This window comes from Pezoporus flaviventris, unplaced genomic scaffold, assembly GCF_033815535.1.
Source record: "Pezoporus flaviventris isolate CSIRO_AGI_PZ_B2104156 unplaced genomic scaffold, CSIRO_AGI_Pfla_v1 ptg000031l, whole genome shotgun sequence".
NCBI lineage: Eukaryota > Metazoa > Chordata > Aves > Psittaciformes > Psittacidae > Pezoporus > Pezoporus flaviventris.
This window is the reverse complement of record NW_026892579.1, coordinates 38,184,908-38,208,622: the sequence shown is the minus strand read 5'-3', so window position 1 is coordinate 38,208,622 and position 23,715 is coordinate 38,184,908. Positions and strand designations below refer to the sequence as shown.

General features: G+C 44.2%; 1 protein-coding gene and 1 long non-coding RNA gene across 2 annotated transcripts; one reads left to right on the top strand and one right to left on the bottom strand.

The window, feature by feature from the left end:
• Positions 1-3,460: 3,460 nt before the first annotated feature.
• SOX11 (SRY-box transcription factor 11) lies at positions 3,461-5,339 on the bottom strand. Its single transcript, XM_061460759.1, has one exon. The coding sequence runs from the start codon at positions 5,207-5,209 to the stop codon at positions 3,998-4,000; it is 1,212 nt and encodes a 403-aa protein (XP_061316743.1). The 5' UTR covers positions 5,210-5,339; the 3' UTR covers positions 3,461-3,997.
• A 335-nt stretch (positions 5,340-5,674) lies between these two features.
• Positions 5,675-7,117, top strand: LOC133272957 (uncharacterized). Its single transcript, XR_009744617.1, has 2 exons — positions 5,675-5,787; positions 6,563-7,117. It is a non-coding gene; the product is annotated as an uncharacterized LOC133272957 (long non-coding RNA).
• The last annotated feature ends 16,598 nt before the right edge of the window (positions 7,118-23,715 follow it).

The following is a 23,715-nucleotide window of genomic DNA, read 5'->3' as shown; positions in this document are numbered from 1 at the left end:
TATTCACTTCAAAACTGAAAAAGAATCAGAATATTTGGTTAGATCTTACATTGAGTTGACATCCTCAGTGTTAGCAAGTAAATTGTCTTTCCACATTAAAAAAAGCTAATTTTTCCCCTTCCATCACTGAATCCTATTACACTTAAAAGTAGTATTGTACAGAGGCAAATATTAAGAATGTGGAATAAAAGGCCACAGGAGATACTAAGCCTGCAACAGGACTGTTCTAGCATGTCAACAAGGATTCCTGTGAACACAGGAAAATAAAAGAGAAACAGAAGGCATGAATATTATCAGATATGACAAAAGAAGCGAAAAAAAAAACAAACTAGCTAAGCAGATGTTATTTTTCATGATAAGAAGATTGGTTTTTTAGTCTCGCTGAGATCAGCAGGAGCTTAGGCATTCAACAGCATCAAACTTCAGCCCTAACAATGTAGTGGCTTAAACAGAACACTACCTAATTTTTCCTTGAGCAATATGCAACAATAAACTCTGAAATACAAGAAACTCAACTGTCTGGACAAAAAATTGTTTCCCTGCACCATATACCTTCACTCAGAATAATTCTTCTGAAACAGTATTGTATAAATCCCCTCTAGAAGAAGAAAAGGTATACTTCTGAGGGTATTATATTAATTGATTAAAGTAAACCTGTTGCTCTTTTAAAATCTGCCTGACTGCTCTATACTTGGATCCTTTACATCACTTATCCTTGACTAATATTTTAAATGGTAATTTTAAAAACAGCTCCCAAAACCATATACAAGTCAAAACTTCCGTAGGCTGGGACACAGACCTTATTACAATGCAAACTAAATGCAGTCTATATTTGACCATAATTGCTCATAACTCATTGAACATCTGTAAAGCACAAATGTTTAATGACACTGCCTATTATCACTTTACTAAACAAGGATGCATATCAGAAGAAAGGGACTGGAAGTACAAGTCCCTCTACTCTCATGATAGCTTCAAGAATTACTAAGAGAATTTTGGCTCAGTTTTAAGACTTAGAACCTGATCAACTTACTCCATCACCCTAGCCCAAAACCGGATTTTCAATAGCAGGATAGTGAATGGCTAGGCTAGAGCACTTCAGTGTATCTATTTTCTTTCACTCTTTTGCCTTAGAAGAGATAAATGTCATTTGTTTTCAATCTGATTTCTAAGTTATTACATGGAGAACACACTAATCATTTGAGACCAAAAACTGAAAATTCAAGAAACTCTGTTTTATTGAGGACTATCCATTGCCAAGGATATCTTGTATATTGTAATTAAGTTTGTTTTAAAACACAGTTTCTCATAAAGAATTATCACAATGCAAGACATAAATTTGAGTTCCCAGATATGCTATATCTCTTTTCTGATAGCAAAAATTTAGGCCAAACAACTTTTATTTAGAATCATGAGTGTTTTATTATTATTATTATTATTAGAAAGAGATCAGATTATATTAATCATTTTACTACCAGTTTAACTAACCTAAAGTAAGATATCTCACCACTTAAATGCCTAAGAGTTGTCTTTGATTAAACATAACATGCATGCAGGTTTTAATGTTATGTTTTATTATGCCTTACAAATGTGTATGCAGGATTTTCATTTCAGCAAGTCTGAAAGCCTGTAGCAGTGGTTGCCACCAAAATACCAGCACAGTGAATTGTCCCTGTAAACAGCTGGATCATTAATTAGTGGAGATAAAAAAAAAAAAAGGAACAAAACAAACAAAAAAAAACTAAAACCAAACAATAATTTAGCAATGCCTATCAGATAAAAAGTAAACTCTTGAGAAACAAACTTGCACCTTGTGAGTCTGTTTATTGCCATCAGCAGTTATTTCAGAGCACAACTGAGATCTGACGGCTCCTACGATTTAAAAAAAAAAAAATAGAAAAAAAAAAAAAAAAGCACACTGAAAAAGTCTGCTCACCTACAGCAGAAGCTCGTACACCCCTCCTGCCCCCGGGCGGCTCATCGAAGAGGGGCCGGGGCCGCCCCGCCGCGCCGAGCGCTGCAGGGGGGCGGAAGAGATGCAGCCCCACTGCGCCGAGCATCTCCGCCTCGGGTCTCGCCCAGGCTATTCATCAAAAAAGGGAGAGAGGGAGGACAAAACGCAGCTGGGAGAGGACCAGGTCGGGTGGAAAGGGGGGAGCCGCATCCCCCAACCCGCCGCGCCCACCTCCCCGGAAACCGGACACGGGGGACCGGCGGGGCGGCCCTCGGGGAGCCGGGCTCGTTCACCGGACTGGGGGGGGGGGAGGAGGGAAAGCAGAAAACACCCAGGACGAGCCAACCTGCCACCGCTCGGCCAGGCCCCCAGCAAGCCAGCCCCGGCCCCGCCTGATGGAGACCACACCGTTGCGGGCCGGCACCCACCGGGCCCCGCGGAGCAAAGCCGGAGTGGGAGGGAAAGGCGAAGGGAGGCGGGAAAAAAAAAAAGAAAAAAAGGCAAAGAAGCGAAGCAGCCCTTACTCTCCTTCCCCCCTAGCTACGGTCATGCACAACAGCCTACAGCTACCGCTCCTCCGCAGGCGAGGGGTGACAACACGGCATCTCCAGCGTTCCTTCTACAGACACTAATAGCGATACGAGTTTCTATCAGTTCCAGCTGATTTATTAAAATTGTCAAGATACAGACTTTCAGCATTAAAAAAAAAAAAAAACAGGCTATGATGTTGACAGTGCACAAGTCTGCTTTTGCCATCATTTGCTACAAAATATGCAGATGGTCTGTACTTTAGATTATATTGCACAACATGAGAAACTTTTAACTATGTGCCTTTTTTCTTTCTTTTTTTTTTTTTTGCTAAAATCGAGAATCCAGTTTCATACCTTCCATCTGGGGCCCCATCCACATATCACAGCGTATGAGATACATAAAGTCCTACTATAGTACAGTACATATACAATCTTTTAAACTAAGATAACAGCTCTGAGGTCTATATCACCATTTTCAATAAATCTTTACCTACAAATATTGAACAAATCTGAACTATAGCTGTACAAAAAAAGTGTTTGTTTCTTTTTTTCTTTTTAAAACCACAAGGCCTTTAGATGCAAGGATTATTTTTTTTTTTAAATTTTAATCCTTTTAAAACCAGGACGTAACGTACCAACAAACTTGCATGCTAAAAACAGAGAAAACAAAAAAAAGAAAATAAAAGGGAAGAAGTGCCTGAAAAGTCTTACTGAAAAAACACAGCAAGAATGTTCCCTTTTCACTGTACAAAAATACGCCTGAAAATATATTAATTTTTAAAAAAGACTGAGGTCTGTTATGTATCAAAAATGTTTCAATACCTTTTTGTACTGAGGTCTAGGCTGTCTGGTATTCAATCAAGGAGGTATAAGGGAACAAGTTACAAAAAAAAAAAAGTTGGCAAGTAGAAATCACATTTGTAAAACCATAAACAATTTGATCTGAAAAGTAAACTCTGATCTTAAGTCAGTTCAGTTATTTGTAAGCGTTTGTACAGTCTGCATTTTTTCAAGCTCCCTGCAGCTTTGTTAAGAATCGGATGCATAGAAGACATCAGTTTTCTCCCTCCAAAAAAAGTTGCAATGGTCCCTTTCGGAAAAATAATAATAAAAAAAAATAGAACAGTTCTTCAAGATCTCTCACGGGAAAAAAAAAAAAAAATCCACAAACCCCCTTGAGTAACAGTTGTGCTGCCACAAGACTTCTTTGCAGACCATCTTCCAGACTTCAATCAGAGACCGACAAGCTTCAAACAGCGCCTTCTGTATCATTTTTTCCCCCAGTCCCATTTGCCTTTGCTGTTGTTGTTGTGATCACCAAATGCAATAAAAAAAAAGTAAAAAAAAGTAAAAAAAATAATAAAATCACAACTCCCGGGCTCGGAACTAACTTCAAGATTTTTTTTTTAAAGAAAACAAGACTTTTTTTTTTTTAATTATCATCATCAGCATCATCATCGTATCATCATCGCCGGCGTCGCGCAGCTCCGGCTCCTCCGCTCCTCGCCGCCGCTCAGTACGTGAACACCAGGTCGGAGAAGTTCGCCTCCAGCCAGTCGCCCGCGATCATCTCGCTCAACTCTGGGGTGCAGTAGTCGGGGAACTCGAAGTGGGAGCCGAGGCTGCCCTCGCTGAAGGAGTCCAGGTCCTTGTCCACCAGCGAGAGGGAGAGGTTCCCGGCGGCGGCACCCGCTCCCAGCTCGGCGGCGGCGTGGCCGTGCTGAGAGAAGTTGAGGCTGAGGTCGAAGAGCAGGTCGTCCGTCTCCTCGCTGCCGGCCGACGAGGTGGAGATAGACCGGGAGGAGGCCGGGGAGAGACCGGGCGGCTGCTGCGGCGGCTGCGGGCCCTGCTTGGTGATGTTCTTGAAGCTGTAGTAGAGTCTGCTGCCGCCGCCCGCAGCCGCGGCGCCGCTCCGCACCTCCTCGTAGAGACTGGCCCCCTCGGTGGACTCCGCCGAGGAGCTCAAGGTGGGACTCGCCGGCACTTTGGCCACGTTGTACCGCCGCAGCTGCTGCGGTCCCGGCTCCTCGTCCTCCTCCTCGTCCTCCGCCTCCTGCTTGATTCGCAGCTGCAGCTCGTCTTCGTCCTCCTCCTCGTCATCCTCCTCGTCCATGAAGACACACTTGACCGTCTTGCTGCTCACTTTGAGGGTGCCGAAGACGTATTCGTCCCCCGAGTAGTCCCCGTGGTGGGAGGCTTTGGCTCCCGGCTTGGGGGGCGAGGAGGCGGAGGAGGCTTTCAGCTTGCTACACTTCTTGCTGGAGCTTTTGGCGCTTTTGCTGCCGCCGCTGCTGGTGGGTGCGTTTTTCTCCGGACTTTGGCTGGCATTGGGCTTGGCCGCCGGGTCCATTTTGGGCTTTTTCCTGGGCCGGTATTTGTAGTCGGGGTAATCGGCCATGTGCTTGAGCCGCAGCCTCTCCGCCTCCCGGATGAAGGGGATCTTCTCGCTGTCCTTCAGCATTTTCCACCGCTTGCCCAGACGCTTGGAGATCTCCGCGTTGTGCATGTCCGGGGACTGCTCCATGATTTTTCTCCTCTCGATCTTAGACCACACCATGAACGCGTTCATCGGTCTTTTTATGTGCCCCGACGCCGTTTTGCACCAGTCCGGATCGCTCTCGTCCAAAGCGACGGGGCTGCAAGCCATGAACTCTCCCTCTTCTGTATCCATTGCTTCCCGGGGCAGGTTGCTCTCCGCCTCCGTACTCTCCGCTTGCTGCACCATGGTGGGCTCTCACCGAGGCGCCGCTCTTCCCGCCGCCACGCTCCAAGCCAACAAAGCCGCTGAACCACCGCCCCCTTCAGCCGCCGCACCTTGCCCCTGCGGCGCGCCGAGCCGAGCCGAGCCGGGCCGGGCCGGGCCTCCGCCGTGCTGAGAGGCGCAGCCCGCGGGGCGACTGGCGGGCGGGCGCGCGCGCTGCTGCCCACAGCCCCGCGGCCGGGCCGGGCTCGTGCAGCTCGGCTCTGCCCCTGCACCCGGCCTCGCGCCGCCCGCCCCGCCGCGCGCGCTCCCCCTTCTGCGAAACTCGCGGCTCCTCGCCCAACTAGTTATCAGCGTTTCATATGGGTGACATCACTCCCACTGCCGGCCAATTGCGCCGCGCCGCCCCGCCCACCGCCCCGCCCACCACCTTTATCAGCAGTCCTCCCTGCCCCCCCGCTCCCTCCCCATGCTGACACACCCCTTGCTCGGGGGGCGGCTGGTGATCGTGCTCACAGTGCCTCTTCCCTCTGCCCGGGAGACTGCAGCAGTACCGCCGCGGGGGGCTTCTCCCTCTGGCCTCCGCCGCGGGCCGCAGCTGGGTGCGGAGCTGAGCAGGGAGGGGGGTGGTGGCAGCGGCTTCTCTGTGGCTCTCTCTCTTCATGAGGCCGCGGAGCCCCGCGCGGATCAGGGAGGCGGGCGGTAGGGGACGCTGGCGCTCCGCGGCTACCTCAGCTGCGGCGCGACAGCTCCTCCGGCGAGAGCAGGGCCGGGTGGCCGGTGCTGGTGCAGTCTTCGCCCTCGCTGTCTTCCTGCCGGACTGGGCTCTTTCGCCTTTCATTGCTTCTTCGCCGCGGATGTGCGGGACGGCCTTCACCGCGGTAGAGCGCAGGCCTCGCCTCAGCTGCGGTGGTCGGCGGCGCGGGTCCGCCTACGGCCGCTTTCCCCTCCGCCGGAGCCGTGGACCCCTGGAGGAACGCGGCGGGCACCTCGGTTTCGTGCCTTCACGGGCCCCCCAGGGCTTATTTCGGTGGTTTGTCGTTAACGAGCTGGGCTGCGAGGCTGCAGAGCAGGGCCTGGCGCGCTCTTGCTGCGGCGGAATCCCGTTGCCTGCGGATGCGGACGGTACCTCGGGGTTCGGCCTGCTGGGCGGCCGTGCCCACTGCTCCTTCAGGCCAGCACGGGCAGTCTGCCTGGGGCGGTGGGGAGGTCCCTCTGCCCGCCAGGACTTAAGCCGAAGAAGAGAGGTCATCTCACCCACCTGGAGGCGTTTCCCGCGTGGTGTAGGCTGAGGATAAAGGCAGTTTCTTCGAAGTAGGGAGTGAAAGCTCACAGGCAGCGTCTAACAGTGCTGACTTTTGTTTGTTTGTTTTCCAGAAAGTATCCAGTTATTCAGCAGTGTCGAGATCGTTGCAGAATGCCCGCAGCAGATCCTGCTGTTCTGGATAATCCCATGTTTGTCTTCATCGAAGAATTTATGAAATCCAAAGATGACTCTGTACTCATCTGTGGTCATTTTGTGCTGAAAATAAATTCGCATACTGTTCTGCGGGTCTTTTTGCGTTTTTCTAGCTACCATTTACAGTTATTAGCAAGGCAAAAGTTTAATAAGTTTTCTGATGGTTGCTGGCTGGCTGGAGACATGCGAGACAGTGAGAGGGATGAGTCCTGGCACAGCTTTTCCAGTGTCAGAGCGCATCCTATTGAACTGGTGCTAGTGGAGCAGCAGGTCCCCTAGTACATCATTCTCTAATTAGCACAGTCGTTCATTTTCCTCAGACCACAGCAAAATTACTGTGTTTGGATGACGTGACTATGATATCATAGGGCTGCAGAGTGACTAGTGCTGTTACAGGAACCAAAAAGCACTCACCTCTTTTAGCTTTATGGATACATTGGGGTTACCGGGTCTCAGCTGCTCTTGTTAGGAGTCAGGAAGAGTTTGAGGGAGTAGACAGAAGGCAGATACATAGTGTCACATTGCTTCAGTAGCTGACCCCAGCTGGGTGTACAGAGTAGAGGGAAAGGAAAAGGCATAGCTTAAGAAGGTTAACTTCATTGTAAAGGTAGATTTAGAAAAATACCACTCTGCCTCTCCATGAGTGCAGAGGGTTTTTTCCCTCCCACCTTTCTCTCTTGTGACACAATCTCCCGGTGGTACAATCTAGCCCCATAATAATGCTTATCCTTAGAGATGGGGTGAAATGGAAAGCTGCCTGACAGGGTACTTGACCTGTCATAAAACACTAGAGTTTAGAGAAACCACATGAGGAGAGGGTGCAGGCAGTGCCTTCAGGAGTGCCTGAGTTCATGTCTTAGTTGTGGGCTCTCTGAGGAGTGCTATCTGCAGGGCAGGACATTCCTTCCAAAAAGGCTGTGAATTTGGCACTTTCCATCCGTGAGGAATTGCTCAGATTGGGCCCTCTGCACAGCCATCTTTGTCACAAGGGTTTTCAGAAAGGATCACTTTTCTTGTAATGATAGTGTGGATGGGAGTCTTAGGAGACATAAGCTTGCTGCCTCCAGAGAAGTCAGCTTTATTGCTGCTGGGCTCCTTTTACCAAATTGATACCAGGATACCAAGTGTCTCAGTTAATCCTATTCCTTAGCATTATTCTGTAAATATCAGTGTTCCAATAAAAATAAAAAAATAAAGCCCTGTGAGAAATTCTGATGTTTTCCCATATATTTTGAATCCAGATAGAAACAATGCTGTAGGTTTACAGAATGAAACACGTCAAAGTGTTTTAATTTGTTGTCAGTGTGTCAAATTTTAGGGGAGATATTATTGTCATACAAATGCATAAAATTCAAGATGATGAAAATTGAGTTTTCTATTAAACAAAACCAATGAATTTTCATAAGATATTGATATTTTGACGAATCATCATTTTCAAAGACCCATGAACTATTTTGGAACCTTTTTGGTCAATTGAAATGGAAACCATATAATCAATATCAACAAGGCATTCTGATGACTACGACTGTATCCACCAGGGTGACAGTCTGGCATTTTAACACATTAAGATCAGGAGAGATCATTTTAAATGAAGCTTCAGCATAGATTGAAGTCACCATCATTAAAACATACTTAATCTGGGATATTTCTTCTCTTTCATATTTGTCCCTGTGCATAAGCATGCTAATACTGTGCACATTGCATAACTTTCATAAATCCCATTTCTCTATTTTTGTGGCATAACTCATTTTTCTGAAGTGTCTTGGCAACGTTTCAATTTTTCCTCAAAGTGATCTTTTAAATATAAACAGTATTACTGTTTTCTCATGCTTGTTATTGTTATGTTCTGGTTGGTGTTTGTTTTATTTTGAAGGGTAGTGCTAGGAAGACAAGCTGAAAACTGATAAATAATAGCCACACTCAGGAAAAAAATATCTTGAGGATTTTAGAAATCTGATTGAAACATGTACGTGAATAAGTAGTTATTACTATTAAAATGAAATAATTTACTGTTCTAAAAGCAGCTCAATAGTTGTATGCGTGCATGTATATTCCTGTTAGAGTACAGCACTTAAAGCTAACACCCCGCTACTTGTTCTTTTGAAATTCAAAAGCATAATCATCTTTGCATTATCTAGGTCAATGGAAGGCTGGGCTACCCCAGAAAGCAGGAGAAAATAGAATTCATGAGAAAGCTTAATGCTTGCCCCCTTGCATAGAGGTTGTTTTTGCTGATCTGCATCTGCACTGGACTTCCTAGTGCTCTGGTTTGGGTGTGACATGTTATACTGAGTGCAGTGCAGCATGAATATGTAATGCTGGTGAAAGCACAGAGGCATCTGAGTCAAGAAGCTGGTGAGATGCATCCAAAGGTCTGAAGATGGCCAGCAGAAAATGCTTCATGTAGGAATATAAGCCCTCTGAATGTGGCCCTGTGTGTTTATATCTACCCCATCTATGCTGAAAAAGGTGAACCATCTTCTGAACCATGTTATGGAAGATACAAAATGAAATCTGTGCGAAAAAGTTTGTTGTTAAAGAAACAGTGGTTTAGAAAAAGTGAAGGTTATTCCCCCTCTTTATAGTGCCTATTCTCTGTGTTACATTTAAGTAAACTGAAAGCCAAGATTTTTACTATTCTAACTCTGAAGAGAAATAGTGAAGTAAGTGCAGTGTTCTTTTGGTTATTTATTTAATGCCTGTTCTGATTTGTGCTGCAGATTTTTGTCTGGAGAGCCCAAAATGACTTTGTATGGGGAACGTGTGGGAAAACTGGTGTTACGCACCTTCTGCAAGGTGTGGGAAGTGGTTTCAATCACAAGCTGTAGATTCAAAATGGATCGAGAAAGAATTACAGTGTCAAGAGAGCTTTGTCTTAATGGAAAACATATGATGAATTCTGAATGGAGGGGTCAAACCTGAGGTTAGATCACAGACACATTTCCTAGTGATCTTTTCTGGAAAAAAAAAAACCCACAACATAAATTCCTTGAGTCTTGTATTCATGAGGTAAAAATAAGCTGTGCTTTTACACTGTGCTAGCTAACGCTGTGTAACATAGTAAAAAGGCACACCAGCTGTGCAATTTAAGATTTGGTGAATCTACCTTTCCCATGAGTTTTTATCTTAAGCTGCTAATTCACATGAACAATTCAACTTCCTTGTCATCGCTAGGAAAATGGCAACCTCTCCTGTCTTTTCATCTACTGTATGCTCTTGGAGTTGAGGTTGCATAAGACTGTGGTTTCCACAACCTTTGGGTATGTAGGTACCCAAAGCTGACACACGTAACAACTGAATTTCAAACTGAGGGGTGAAATGCACTCATTTAACTGAAATAGAGAAATCATTCAAGAGGACAGACTAGTTTAAACAAAATCCAGAAAAACTGGATTTGCACCCAATTTTAAAGTAACTGTAAACAAAAGTATCCAGAGGTACTTAACTTTGATTTGTGTGCTGAAATCTTCATTTTGCCAGAAGCGTGTGCACTAGATACAGTTATGGTGAGACCAGTGTGGGGGGTGGTTTGCTGGATGCGTAGCCTCTTTCCAGGCAGTGTGGCCCTCTGTTGCTGGAGGGGTTGCAGGAGGGTCGAGCTGGAGCCCAGAGAAGCTGTCAGAGGGAGCAGGAGCAGGAGCAGCTCTTCCCAGCTCACCTCCTGCCAGAGCTGAGTATTCAACTGACTCATTGTCCAGTGCAAGACTCTATTCCTGGTCATATAGCAAATATTTGACAAAAGTGCTGCCTTTGAACTGCTTGCTTCCTGTAGGTAGCTCTAGAAACATCATTTGACCATTGTTTATAAAAACACGATCTGCAAAGAAATGTTGAGACAGAGATTGCGTACATTGAAAAAATCCAGGAGTTAAAAACAGAGCAGAAAGTAACCTTTTTCCTGCAGCTCTGTTGTGTGTCTACATCTACCATCCTGGAGCATGTTGTTGCACCACCATCCTCCCCTAAGACATCCTCCCCTAAGACAGCACTGTCTCAATGGGACAAATAGAGATGGGCCATTTCCTCTCAGCCGGGCACACTGATCTGATACAAGGAGGTGGTTTAAGTTACCAATGCATATCACTTCCAAAATGCAACTTACTAAAAACATTTTTGAACGTGTTCTTTGGGCATCATGTACACTGCAAAACCATTTTATGCTCTAAGAAACAGGATAAAAATTAGTTTTGGGATATTCCATGTACATTGCAACCCTCTCAGAGTTTTTGGTTGCAAGACAGAACACTTTCGCCTTCCTAGTTGTGAGACTAAAACCTGATTCTGCAAGTTGAGTTAGGTCCCTTCCATCCCATAGATCACTGTAGTACTAGTAGTTCTGTTTGGCAGATAATTTTCTCAGCCACTTGTGTGTAACCCTATTGATTTGAACGTCTGCCCCCAGCAACACCTGTGCAAATTCACGGATGGCACTGGGATTGCACAGATGCCATGGAGGGCATATTTTGGCATACAGGACATTTATTACTGGTGGTGATGCATGAGATGGAAGGGATCCAAGGCTCAGGCTGAGTTTGTGCAGCTGGCAGTTAGAAATTTGCTTGAAAACTGAGTTCATTGGGTAGGAAAATCAGTGTGATAATGAATCCAGAACCCTCATTTTTACCAAATCACTTTTCAGTGCAGGAGAACAATTTAAAAGAGATGTGTCTTTTAATAAAAGTATCTGAAAATTGTACTTGGAAAAAAGCAAAGGGAATCCCACAAGAGATTATATTGTGGTTATTTTGTATTAGAGATTATTGTCACTAAGCTTGTTTAAATGGAAATGTTTACTTGTTTCTACTGAAAACTTGAAGTATGTAAATTCAGTGAGTGAATTTAACACAATATTTTATTTATTTATCTTTGTTTTAATTAAATATTAAATTAATAGTAGCCAATTACATGAAATTAAAAATAAAGCAATTATTTTTAACAGGTTTTATTTTGATTGATATGAGCTCTTCCACAAAATTCAAAAGAATTCAAAGTAAGAGTATATTCATAACACTATACATTCATATTGTTGACTTATAGACATTGAATTACATAGTGTTTTAGCAGGTCTCTTAGGAAAACTGTTGTACTTTGAGCAAATTATAGACCTTTTCTGGTTAAATTGCAGCACCAGTTTGTGTAATGTGGGTAATTTGATGTTGTAAAGTATTTGTCAGTACCCTAGGGTAGTCTTTTAGGACACACGGGTTTCACTGTATAATATTTCACACTCGTATGTATGCCAGTTAGCCTGCTTAGGTGGAGACTATTTACGACACATATAGGATTTGTTACATTATGTACTTAATTTATACAATATGCTTTAAGCTTCTCTTTATTATGATAATCATAGTTATTGCATTGGATTTGCTTATTATTTTTAGGGGGAGGAGGGAAGTCTATTTAGTCCAGCAGACTTCTTAGAACATGAAAATTTAACAAGAACATGACCAAAATGCATAACAGAATGCATGCATTAGACATCACACTGATATACCTGTTACTTATAAAGCATGGTCACAGCTGAATAGATGGAGACATAAAAATTTATCATTTGCCTTTTCCTTCCTCATAAAGAACAGTGGAAGGTTGCAGCTGGCCTTACCCTCACAGAAATACCATTATAAATAAATAAATAAATAAATAAATAAATAGCATTTGAACCTCTAAAATGTACACAGGGTGTTTTCTTTGGCTCCAGTGCCTTGAAGGAGGCAGTAACATAACCTGCAGGAAAGACACTTAGCAAGTCCTATGTCCCATGTGCTCACCTGATTATAACTGCTGTTGTAGTGCAAGTGAAAAGACACTCTGCAGCATTTGCCTGAAAGATTTTTAATTTACAGGACTCATGCAGTGAGCAGGATTCTGCAAAATTCTACAGGGGCTTTGCCAAGAAGGGCCTTGCCCTATGTCATTTCCTAATCACAAAATTGAATTAGCCGAGGGCATGGCCATTATGTGACCTGTCCTATCAGATAAGTTAGGAGTCACCCACCAGGGAACAACTCAGAGGTTTGCTTCAGAAGTGCTTTCTCATCTGTGAGCTGTGAAAGCACTGGGTGTGATGTGTGGAGCCCAAGCTGATGAGCTCAGTGGTGTGCTTGCTTGCTCTGTGCAAGGTAATCTCCTTCCTAGATAGCTGCAAAGCTTTACAGCTTAGGCAGGAGCTACTTGTAGCATTGAGTCAGTGCATCCACCAGGTGCCCTGGCTGTGTTCCCATCTGAGCTACCTCTGCCCACTTTTGGCAGAGCTTGGCCTGGAAAAGCTGGGGCTGTGGGATCTCTTGGCTGCCCTGACTTCTCCCTCCAGGCAGACTTTCCTTGCTGGCAATCTTCAGCTTGGGCTTGTGCTGGCAAAATCTGAGAGAAGTGCAACAGCTGTACAGTGGAAATGGAAATTAGAGCTTCATTACTGAACAAAGAAGCAAACCACATAATATTCCTATTGGTTGTATATATTTAGAAAAAAAAGGTTATATGAAGATCTTCATAAAGCTCTTTATGTCCTTGTTTTTTTTATGTTAATGTAAATCTTTCCATAACTATTTATTTCAAAAGGAAATAAATTTAACAAATGTTTCATTGCCTATTTTTTTTTCAAATAGAAAACAAACAAACCAGCTTCCTAGTTATAAATAATATCAGCAGTCACTAGAAATTGTACAGTAGCTAAACAATGAAGGCACATAGAAATGCTGTTTGTCTTATTTCTACACAAAGCCCCGCTGAATTCACAGGAATGAATTAAATATGCTGAATGTGACTGGGGCTCTGGGAAAGCAACACTTCAGTTATTGCTGGTTTTAATTCTCCACTTTTTTAATTTGTTGTAAATTTGGATAATAAATAAAACCCACTATGGAACTCCAAACATATTGCATATAAAAGTACATTACTAATTTCTATGAAAATCACCTTGTATTGTTTCAGTTCCTAAAAGAATATCTAGCAATATTACTAAATATTCACCAAAAGTAAGTAACTGAAAAAAAAACAAACAAAAAAAAAACTCAACACCCTCCCCCCCAGCATACAATTCCTTCTAATAACATTTGTTTGTAGTAAAAATGAGAAACATTTACTTGTTCCACCCACTATTTCTTATTTATGAATATGTTAGGAGGTTTCAGGTGCATGCAAAACCCTGACAGTACTGGTCATTTAATGATGGTGGAGAACACATTGATTTGGAAAAGACTATTCACCTTAAACCAAAACCCCAATCTGCAAAGTCCTTCTTCCTCCTCCTTCTCTTAGCCTTCCCTTCCATTGCAAACTCTACACTGCTAGTAGTAACACTACCAAGATATTCAATAACATTAGAGGCTTGAAGGATTCCTGATGCTTTATTACACAATGATGAAAATATCATAATGCCTCTAACTTCATCAAATCAGGCATTTCATTACAGCATCCTGCAAGTATAGAAAACTGATTGTCTTGTGTCAGCACGGCCCGAATCCAGTTCTTGCGTACAAGACATGGTTACTAATGATCTTTCTAAATCAGCTGAGACTTGATCTTATTTTTTTTCAGTTCTGCTGCACTAGGAATTTTAAGTCAGAGCTGCAAACAGAGTTTATTACAACTTATCATATGGTTTGTTTGATAGAATGCTCAATCAATAATAAACAGAAATTAATAATTAGTTGTACTTGCAATTTACACAGCAGCTGATATCTCATAACAAACTGAAGTCTCAGATAAGGAATTATTATCTGCAATTTACAGAAGGGTGCTGCAGTTTTGGGGTTCTCCCTGCACCATCAATACTGGTCTGGGGAGCTAGAAACCTCTTCCTGATTTTTATTTTCTGCTTAACCTGCAAGGGCCTGCTATACCTGATTGGCTGTGGAACCCAGAAGAATATCTGCACTGCCAGTTGAGTAGTGTATGGAGGGAACTAATTTTTTAAGTATAGACTTGCCTAAAACCTTCATTGAGGTGCAAACTTAGTCCACTATATTCCTCACCTTGCAGAGTAAATTCACTATAAAGAATCATGCCTCTTATGAATAACAGCTCAACCTCTTCCACAAACCTTTTTATCTCCTTTCTACTTCGCTTCCCAAACTACAAGAGAAGAAAGGGGACAGCTGACCAACTGCACACAAATTCAGAGTGCTCTCCAAGCTCTTCATCTGGCAATTTAGGCATAAACAAACCAAAGTAGGAAGGAAGATCTGAGCCAATACTAAGGTAATTTACCTAAGGCTACATAATGAGCCTGGCAGAACAAGAACAGCCCTGAAACCCTTCCCATCACAGTCCTATGGACTAGTCACCACACAGTGTTGAGACTAAATGAATAAGTAAGCAAGCTGAGAAGTCACATTTGAAAAGACAGCTTGTACAGTGCAATTGCTCCCATTTTGGGTCCGGCTAAAGATCAGAATTAGAGCCAACCTAAGGAGTAAGATATATGAATTGCTGAGGTGAGTAGCTCGAGAGAGGACGCCTTCAACACCGGAGCGGGAGGGAGATCAGTGTCCAGGAGCCTCAACTCAGAGCGACACGAGACACCGAGGGAGCCTCAAGTCCTCGACAGGACCTGCCCAGAGCCGGCAGCTCAGCTGACGAGAGCGAGCAGCTGACTCACAGGGGGCGGAGCCAGGAGCAGCGGCACCAGCCCTGAGTGGGAGAAAACCTGCCCCAGGGAGCGCGGCGAGGCAGTTTGCGCGGGCAGGCGAGGGGATGGTGAGCGCTCGGCGTATGAGCAGGGCCCGGTCTGGGAGCTCTGCTCTGGCTGCCCCGGCGGTGGCCAGAGTAGGCACCCAGACAGAGCCGATGAGAGGCGAGGCTGCAGTGCAGAGCTCGGGGTGCAGAGAGTGCCTGCACTGGTCTGGTGAGAGGAGGGTGCACAATGGGCAGGGCTGCACTCGGTGCTCCCTGATGGAGGTGCTCCTGCAGCAGGGGCTGAGCTGCGGGTTGCTGTCAATAGGCTGCCAGATGTCAGGGAAGCTGAGAGGAAGCAGGAATGCTTGCTCCTGGCCCAAACTGTGCGGGGGCCTCGAACTTCACCTCTACCTCATGGAGGAAAGAAGGAGGCCGTTAACCTGGGAAGCTGGGAATTAGTGACAAAAAAAAAAACAAACAAAAAAAGAAGGCAAAGGACAACCAAAAGCAAGGGGCTTCCCCCTAAATCCCCTGTCCCCACGCAGAACCACTTTGCTGTCCTGCAGGGGGCTAATGAGGAAGTGCACTCGAGCCAGAAACAGCCGGCTGATGCCCTGGTAAACATCTCTACTGGTGCTGCCAGGAAAAAGCGGCGGGTCGTAGTAGTAGGGGACTCTACACTGAAAGGGACAGAAGCACTTGTCTGCCGGCCAGACCCGGTCTCAAGGGAGGAGTGTTGCCTACCGGGGGCACGGATCAGGGATGTGGCAGAGAGGCTGCCTGTTCTAGTAAGTCCCATGGACTATTATCCACTCCTGGTGACCCATGTGGGTGCTAGGGATATAGATAGTAGTAGCCTGGGGGACATAAAGAAGGACTACAGAGCCCTGGGAGAGGTGGTCAGGGGATCTGGAGCTCAGATAGTCTTTTCATCAATTCTCCAGGATACAGGGGAGGACCTAAAAAAAGGTAGGAGGATTCTCCAGGTTAATAAGTGGATAAAAGGGTGGTGTCACAGTCAGGGATTTGGGTGTCTTGAACACAGGACCCAAGCTTGTAGGCCAGGTCTAGTGGGGGCTGGTGGAGCTGGTCTGATGATAAAGAAGGGAAAGAGCAGTTGTGGTAGCAGGCTTGCCAGACTGGTCAAGGAGGCTTTAAACTAGATGTGTTGTGGGAGGGGGTTATAATTCTATCCCAGCACTCCCAGTCAGTTGCCAACACCTATAATAAATGCTTGGAGCAATGTAGAGATATCCCAGCCTCTCCAGCCAATGAGCCAGCTTCATTTGGAGCTTGGCTCAGATGCCTCTATACAGATGCCCGTAGCATGGGGAACAAACGAGGAATTAGAGATGTGTGCACGTCTACGGGGGTATGATATAATAGGCATCGCAGAAACATGGTGGGATGGCTCCTATGACTGGAGTGTTGGAATGGAAGGTTACAGTCTCTTTAGGAAAGACAGGCCTGGCAGGTGGGGAGGGGGAGTTGCCCTTTATGTTAGGGATAGGCTGGAGAGTATGGAACTGTGTCTGGGGACAGGTGAGCAGTCCACAGAGAGTTTGTGGGTCAGGGTTAAAGGGAATATAGCTATGGGAGACATTACTCTGGGGGTCTGTTACAGACCACCAGATCAAGGAGAACCTGCGGATGAAGCACTCTATAGACAGATAGGAACAGGCTCACGCTCACAGGCCCTTGTTCTCATGGGTGACTTCAACCACCCTGATATCTGCTGGAGCGATGGTACGGCCCGGCACAAGCAATCCAGGAGGTTCCTCGATTGTCTGGAAGACAACTTCCTTCTGAAAGTAATAGAGGAGCTGACAAGGAGAGGTGCCATGCTTGACCTCATGCTCACCAACAGAGAAGGGCTCGTTGGAAATGTGATGCTCCAGGGCAGCCTTGGATGCAGCGATCATGAGATGCTCGAATTTGAGATCCTCAGGACAGGGAGAAGAGCATGCAGCAAGCTCACTGCCCTGGACTTCAAAAGAGCAGACTTTGGCCTCTTCAGGAGCCTGCTTCGGAAGGTTCCATGGGATACAGCCCTAGAGGGCAGAGGGGTCCAAGACTGTTGGTTGATATTCAAGGATCACCTGTTGCAAGCTCAGGAGTGTTGCATCCCAACCAGAAGGAAGTGCAGCAGGGGAGGAGACCTCCTTGGATGGATTAGGAGCTCCTGAGGAAAATTCGAATGAAAAAAGAGGCTTATAACAGGTGAAAGCAAGGACAGGTGGCCTGGGAAGAGAACAGGGATGTTGTCTGGGAAGCTAGGAACCAGGTTAGGAAAGCTAAGGCTCAGTTGGAATTAAACTTGCCTAGGGGTATTAAAGAGAACAGGAAGGGATCCTATAAGTACGTAGCAAATAAAAAACAGACTAAGGAGAATGTAGGCCCCCTCAGGAAGCTCTCTGGAGAACTGGCTACACAGGATTTGGAGAAGGCTGAGGTTCTGAATGACTTCTTTGCTTCGGTCTTCACTGGCAAAGGCTCTGACCAAACCACCCAAGTCTTGGAAGGCAGATTCAGGGACTGTGAGAATGAAGACCTTGCGCCCACTGTAGGAGAGGATCTGGTTCGAGACCATCTTAAAAATCTGAACGTGCACAAGTCCGTGGGTCCTGATGAGATCCATCCGTGGGTCCTGAAGGAGCTGGTGAATGAAGTTGGGAAGCCGCTGGCCATCATGTTTGAGAAATCATGGCAGTCAGGTGAAGTTCCCGATGACTGGAAAAAGGGAAATATAACCCCCATTTTCAAGAAGGGGAAAATGGGTGACCCGGGGAATTACAGACCAGTCAGTCTCACCTGTATGCCTGGCATAATCTTGGAGCAGATTCTCCTAGAAGGCATGCTAAGGCACATGGAAAACAACAAGGTGCTTGGTGACAGCCAGCATGGCTTCACGAAGGGGAAATCCTGCCTGACCAATTTAATGGCCTTCTATGATGTGGCCACCGAACTGATGGACAGGGGTAGAGCAGTTGATGTCATCTACCTGGACTTGTGCAAAGCATTCGACAGTGTCCCACACAACATCCTTGTCTCTAAATTGGAGAGACATCAATTTGATGGATGGACCACTCAGTGGATAAAGAACTGGCTGGATGGCTGCACGCAAAGAGTTGTCGTCAGTGGCTCAGTGTTCAGCTGGAGACCAGTAACGACTGGTATCCCTCAGGGATCGGTGTTGGGACCGGTCTTGTTCAACATCTCTGATGGTGACATAGACAGTGGGATTGAGTGTGCCCTCAGCAAGTTTGCCGATGACACCAAGCTGTGTGGTTCGGTTGATACGCTGGAGGGAAGGAATGCCATCCAGAGGGACCTTGACACACTTGTGAGGTGGGCTGATGCCAACCTCATGAAGTTTAACCATGCCAAGTGCAAGGTCCTACACCTGAATCGGAGCAATCCCAGGCACAGTTACAGGTTGGGCAGAGAAAAGATTCAGAGCAGCCCTATAGAGAAGGCCCTGGGGGTGTTGGTTGATGAGAAAATGAACATGAGCCAGCAGTGTGTGCTCGCAGCCCAGAAAGCCAACCGTATCCTCGGCTGCATCAAAAGGAGCGTGTCCAGCATGTCGAAGGAGGTGATCCTGCCCCTCTACTCTGCTCTTGTGAGACCTCACCTGGAGTATTGTGTGCAGTTCTGGTGTCCTCAACATAAAAAGGACATGGAACTGTTGGAACAAGTCCAGAGGAGGGCCACGAGGATGATCAGGGGACTGGAGCACCTCCCGTATGAAGACAGGCTGAGGAAGTTGGGGCTGTTCAGCTTGGAGAAGAGAAGGCTGCGTGGAGACCTCCTAGCAGCCTTCCAGTATCTGAAGGGGGCCTATAGGGATGCTGGAGAGGGACTTTTCATTAGAGACTGTAGTGATAGGACAAGGGGTAATGGGTTAAAACTTAAACAGGGGAAGTTTAGGTTGGATATAAGAAGGAAATTCTTTCCTGTTAGGGTGGTGAGGCACTGGAATGGGTTGCCCAGGGAAGCTGTGAATGCTCCATCCCTGGCAGTGTTCAAGGCCAGGTTGGACGAGGCCTTGGGTGATATGATTTAGCAGAAGGTGTCCCTGCCCACGGCAGGAGGGTTGGAACTAGATGATCTTAAGTTCCTTTCCAACCCGAACGATTCTATGATTCTATTCTATGAAATGGAAGCATGCTCTTTGCATGTGAACAGCTTTCTCGTAAAACAGATAATTATTTGGGAAAACCATCTACTACTATTTTTAAGCAGGAAAAAAAAAATGTCATGTTGTTCCATTTCTCTGTTATTCTGTAATGTATTTTAGTGACTGTATGCATTTCTGATTATTCAGAATTGCTTCACAGAGAGATTAAATTTACATTTTATCTAGACACCAGTCTTACCCAGAAAGATCTTTTTCATTTCAGTGCTAGTTTGAAAATCCATTATTTGGTGTTCATCATATGCAGGCTTTCATTTTCAGCAAGATTGCTGTTGCAGAAGAAATATCGGCAAACTCAATGGCTTCACTAAGTATTAGTTTTCTTGTAATATAGAAAAAGCCTTCCTAGTTTTCCTGAGCACTGAGATTGGAAAATCTGGGCCCAGTTCTGGAAAATTCAGAGAGCAGTTTATCATACTCACCTCCCTCTTGGAATCTATCTCTCTCTTACCTGGGCCCCTTCTGGCTTTCAAAATGGTTAATACTAATACAAAATAATTTTGTATTTAAATCTAGGGTTATGAGTCAACTGGAAGTATTGGTCCTGCAGTTCCTACTTAGTGTAATCTCAATGATGAGACATGCTTTGCCAGCACTGATCCTCATCAGGTCCTTCCACTTAATGCTCAAGAGTTAAAGTTGCTTCAAATACAAAATTTTCTGCCTGTGATAAAGTTTAGCATTAGTTAGGTCTAGTTAGTTTAGCATTAGTTAGGTCATAAGGAAAAACCAGTCTTTAATATACAGTTTAATATACACATCTAGTCAAATTCAGGTAAAGTCACTGCTTCTTTAGCTCTGTAGGGAGCCCAAAATATTTACCTATGATCTGGTGACTCTGTCTGGTTCTGACTTTGGGTGCAGTACCTAGCATGGGGATACTTTGGTCCACGACAGGGTCCTTTGCTGTTCCGAGAGTGCAAATACTTGTAGTCACTGTGAATCCTGAAAGAGCACAAGGACAAAACTGGAACTGTTGATTTAAATGCTGAAAGAATATTGTGAAAGCTTCTGTTTTAGAAATGTAAGCATGAAGGCATAGATATTTCAATCTAAAAGCGATATAGCTTGTCAGCTGTTCTATTCAAAAGAGCCCTTTAAACTAAATCAATGAGAAATGTGAATTTTAAGTTTATTCAGATTTTTTTTCTTGATATTTTGTCATTTGTAACAGTAATTTCTCACTGCTATTGAAAATTATGCTTTTCAGTAATATGATTTTGACAAAATCACATTTATCTGGATTTTGCTGTAAGAACTGCATAACACTCCAGCTCATTTTGGAGACCATGCTATTGTGTTGCTATTAGGCATTTTAATGATGAACTGAGAAGGAAAAAGAGGGGAATCAGGAACTGATGCAAATAGAAAAGAGGGTGAGGAATAAAGATGCAACGTGGAAAGATGGACGGAAATGTGCAGAAATAAGAGTTGTCACATTCCACTGAAAAACACTGAATTTTTATAACAAGATAAATCACATTGATAACATTTACTATATTTACTGTTGTTTCTGATCACTGTGCCAATCTTCTTGTTAGCATCAGCAAGATGTCTGATGTAGGCTTCAGGGAATACGAGTAGCACACAGATAGTTGGGCCGTTTGTGGTAATTCCCAGGGGAATGCAGTCCTCTCTTCACATTGGGTTTGTCACTTAAAGGCTGGAAACCAGAGGAGGAAAAAAGCCTGAAAACACAGCAGTAGATGTGAGCTGCCGCAGGCTGGTCCTGTCTTACCTCTGCTCTTGATACAAAAGGTTTCTTAACTGTAATTAAAAAACCTTGTTCAAAAATGTGTAAAACCCATAGAGGGTCTGAGCAACAGTTACTTGTCCCTTTGCAAGCACAGGCATAAGGCCAGGTTTTACAGCATTTCACTGCAATGTTGTCTTCAGGCTTAATCTGGTAGTGAAATGCTTAAGCAAATAGTTACAAGAAAATGAGTTCTCAAGGCAGCTTCAATGTCACTCACACGTGCAAGATAAGGTTAGCAATTGCTCTCCTTTTTTAAGTGAAGACGTTCTGCAGCTCAAATATGAAGTTGAATTGTGAATGCTTCAGCACAGGCCATAAGTACTTATATTTACACAAAGACAAGGTACTGTTTTGAAATATGTGTCTTAAAAAAAAAAAAGTCCCTTTCATATTTCCAGTCCTTCTGCTTTTCCCGGTTGTGGGAACTTGCTGACAAGGAATGAAATCTGTCATTCTCTCTTTCCAGAAATACCCCCCTACACACACTTCTCTCTGCTCTTGACAACAACAGCACAGAAGAGTGCAGCCTTAAAACAAAATTTTCTACAGTGTGTCATGCTGCTGAAATTTAATGATATTCAGGGCTAGGAGAAAAGAGCAGCTGCCCTCCAGGTGGTGTTCCATAAATGCTCTGCAGAACCTAGGAGGAAGCTGTATAAGTTCAATTCAGTGAAGCAAATTCAATCATTTACCCCTTTGCAAATGGAGCATAAGCAAAAAAAAAACAACAAAACAAAACAAACAAAAAAAAAAACCACACACAAAAAAACCCCCCACAAACACTCACAAACACATTTTTTGCATTGGTATATTTCAGATAAACTTAATAGGATCTTACCAACAATTCTACTTCAGAGTGCTATGGAAAAAGTATAAGAAATTCCCATAAATATCCAATATTTCCTTCACTCAGAACTCAACAATTAGTGATTAAGAAGTTGTCTTCATAATGCTTATTTATAAACTTTAAACAGCTTTTCCAAAGAGTTAACTTTTTGTGACAATTACTGTAGCAGTATTTGAAGACTGTTGTGGATTTTCAGTTCAGGTTATTATTTTGTTATAGACTCTACCTACAAATTAGAACTACAGTAATAAAACTTTTGAGCCACAGTTCCTTTTAATATTAATTATTACGTAAGTGCCTAAGATTCACAATTATCCTGCACAGCCACAGTTGCAATTTACAACTGGCTTTATTAATGCGTCATTCAAAATTATATGCAACCGTCTTGTTACAGTAGTCTTCCTGGACTATTAACTAAATATAAAGGAATGACAGTATTTTTACCTTAAAATGTTTTTGCAGGTTTGAACTTCACCTTGTAAACAACATGAAAGTGAATGTTTTTCCTCTAATTTGCTGAACATTTGGCCTGATCTTCTTTTTATCTTCAACAAGTATGAAATATATTAGAAAGTGATAAAAGACATTTTCTGTCCTCATGGAACTAAATAAAAATAATAAACAACTTGGATTTGAAAATAGGAATTTGGCAAACGATTAATACATTGTCTCGTGTCATTTTGAGAGGAAAAACTGTGGAGCTGAAATTCTGTGTGCTGGAAATGTTCTGAATTTCACAGTGCATTTTCTGTTGGTAATGTTTTAGAAAGGCTTTCAAATTCATTGAATGTATATACGGAGAGGAAGCAGCTGGATTAACCTGATATCAAATTAATGATCCAATTTCAAAGAGTGCTTTTAAAAAGGAAGAAGGCTTGGTTTCATATCATGAAAAGCCATTCAAGATCTCAAAACCAGGTTTTGGAATTTTTTGAGTGCCACTGCATTAAGATGCCAAACCACAAAATCTGTCCAGTTCCTGAAACTGTTTTCTTTATGGAATATTACGCTGTCAAAACTCTACTTTTATAAGGTGCCCAACTATGAATTTATACAACAATAAAATTTCTAAAGAAGCCATAAATGTCTAAGGGATAAGTAATGATTGTTATTACAAAAGTATGCATACCAGAGTATGTATTTAACCAATACGCTCACTTTCCTTCACCAAATCAATAGTCACCTATTTTCACACCCCTTTTTTCATACTGCACTATTGTGCAATAACATTAACTCTGCCAGCCTAATGACCAGACGCCAAATCCAAACTATCACAGGGTGTGCGCAGACTGCCAAGCTGTTGGTTGATCTCAGGTTCTTGCTCAGGCCCTGGCTTCCCCAGCATATCCAAAGAGGGGACCCAGCAAGCTCAGCAAAGCAGGAAGGAGTGACCAGTTCAGACTGAGCTTCCCATTCGCACCATCTCAAGCCAAGTACCTTTGTAATTCATGTCCCCATTCAGCTTGGGTTATAATGATGGTACAAGGTGGCAGTACTGGATGCTCTGACTTATCTGTGTAGGCTGGAGCACACACATGCAGAGCAATCACAGAGCCCCATCCTGCACAATGACAGAGACGCTGCAGAGACACAATGACAGAGAGATGTCGGAGGCAGGGCCACTTTTGTTAGCTCTTTTTCAGCAGTGCTCACC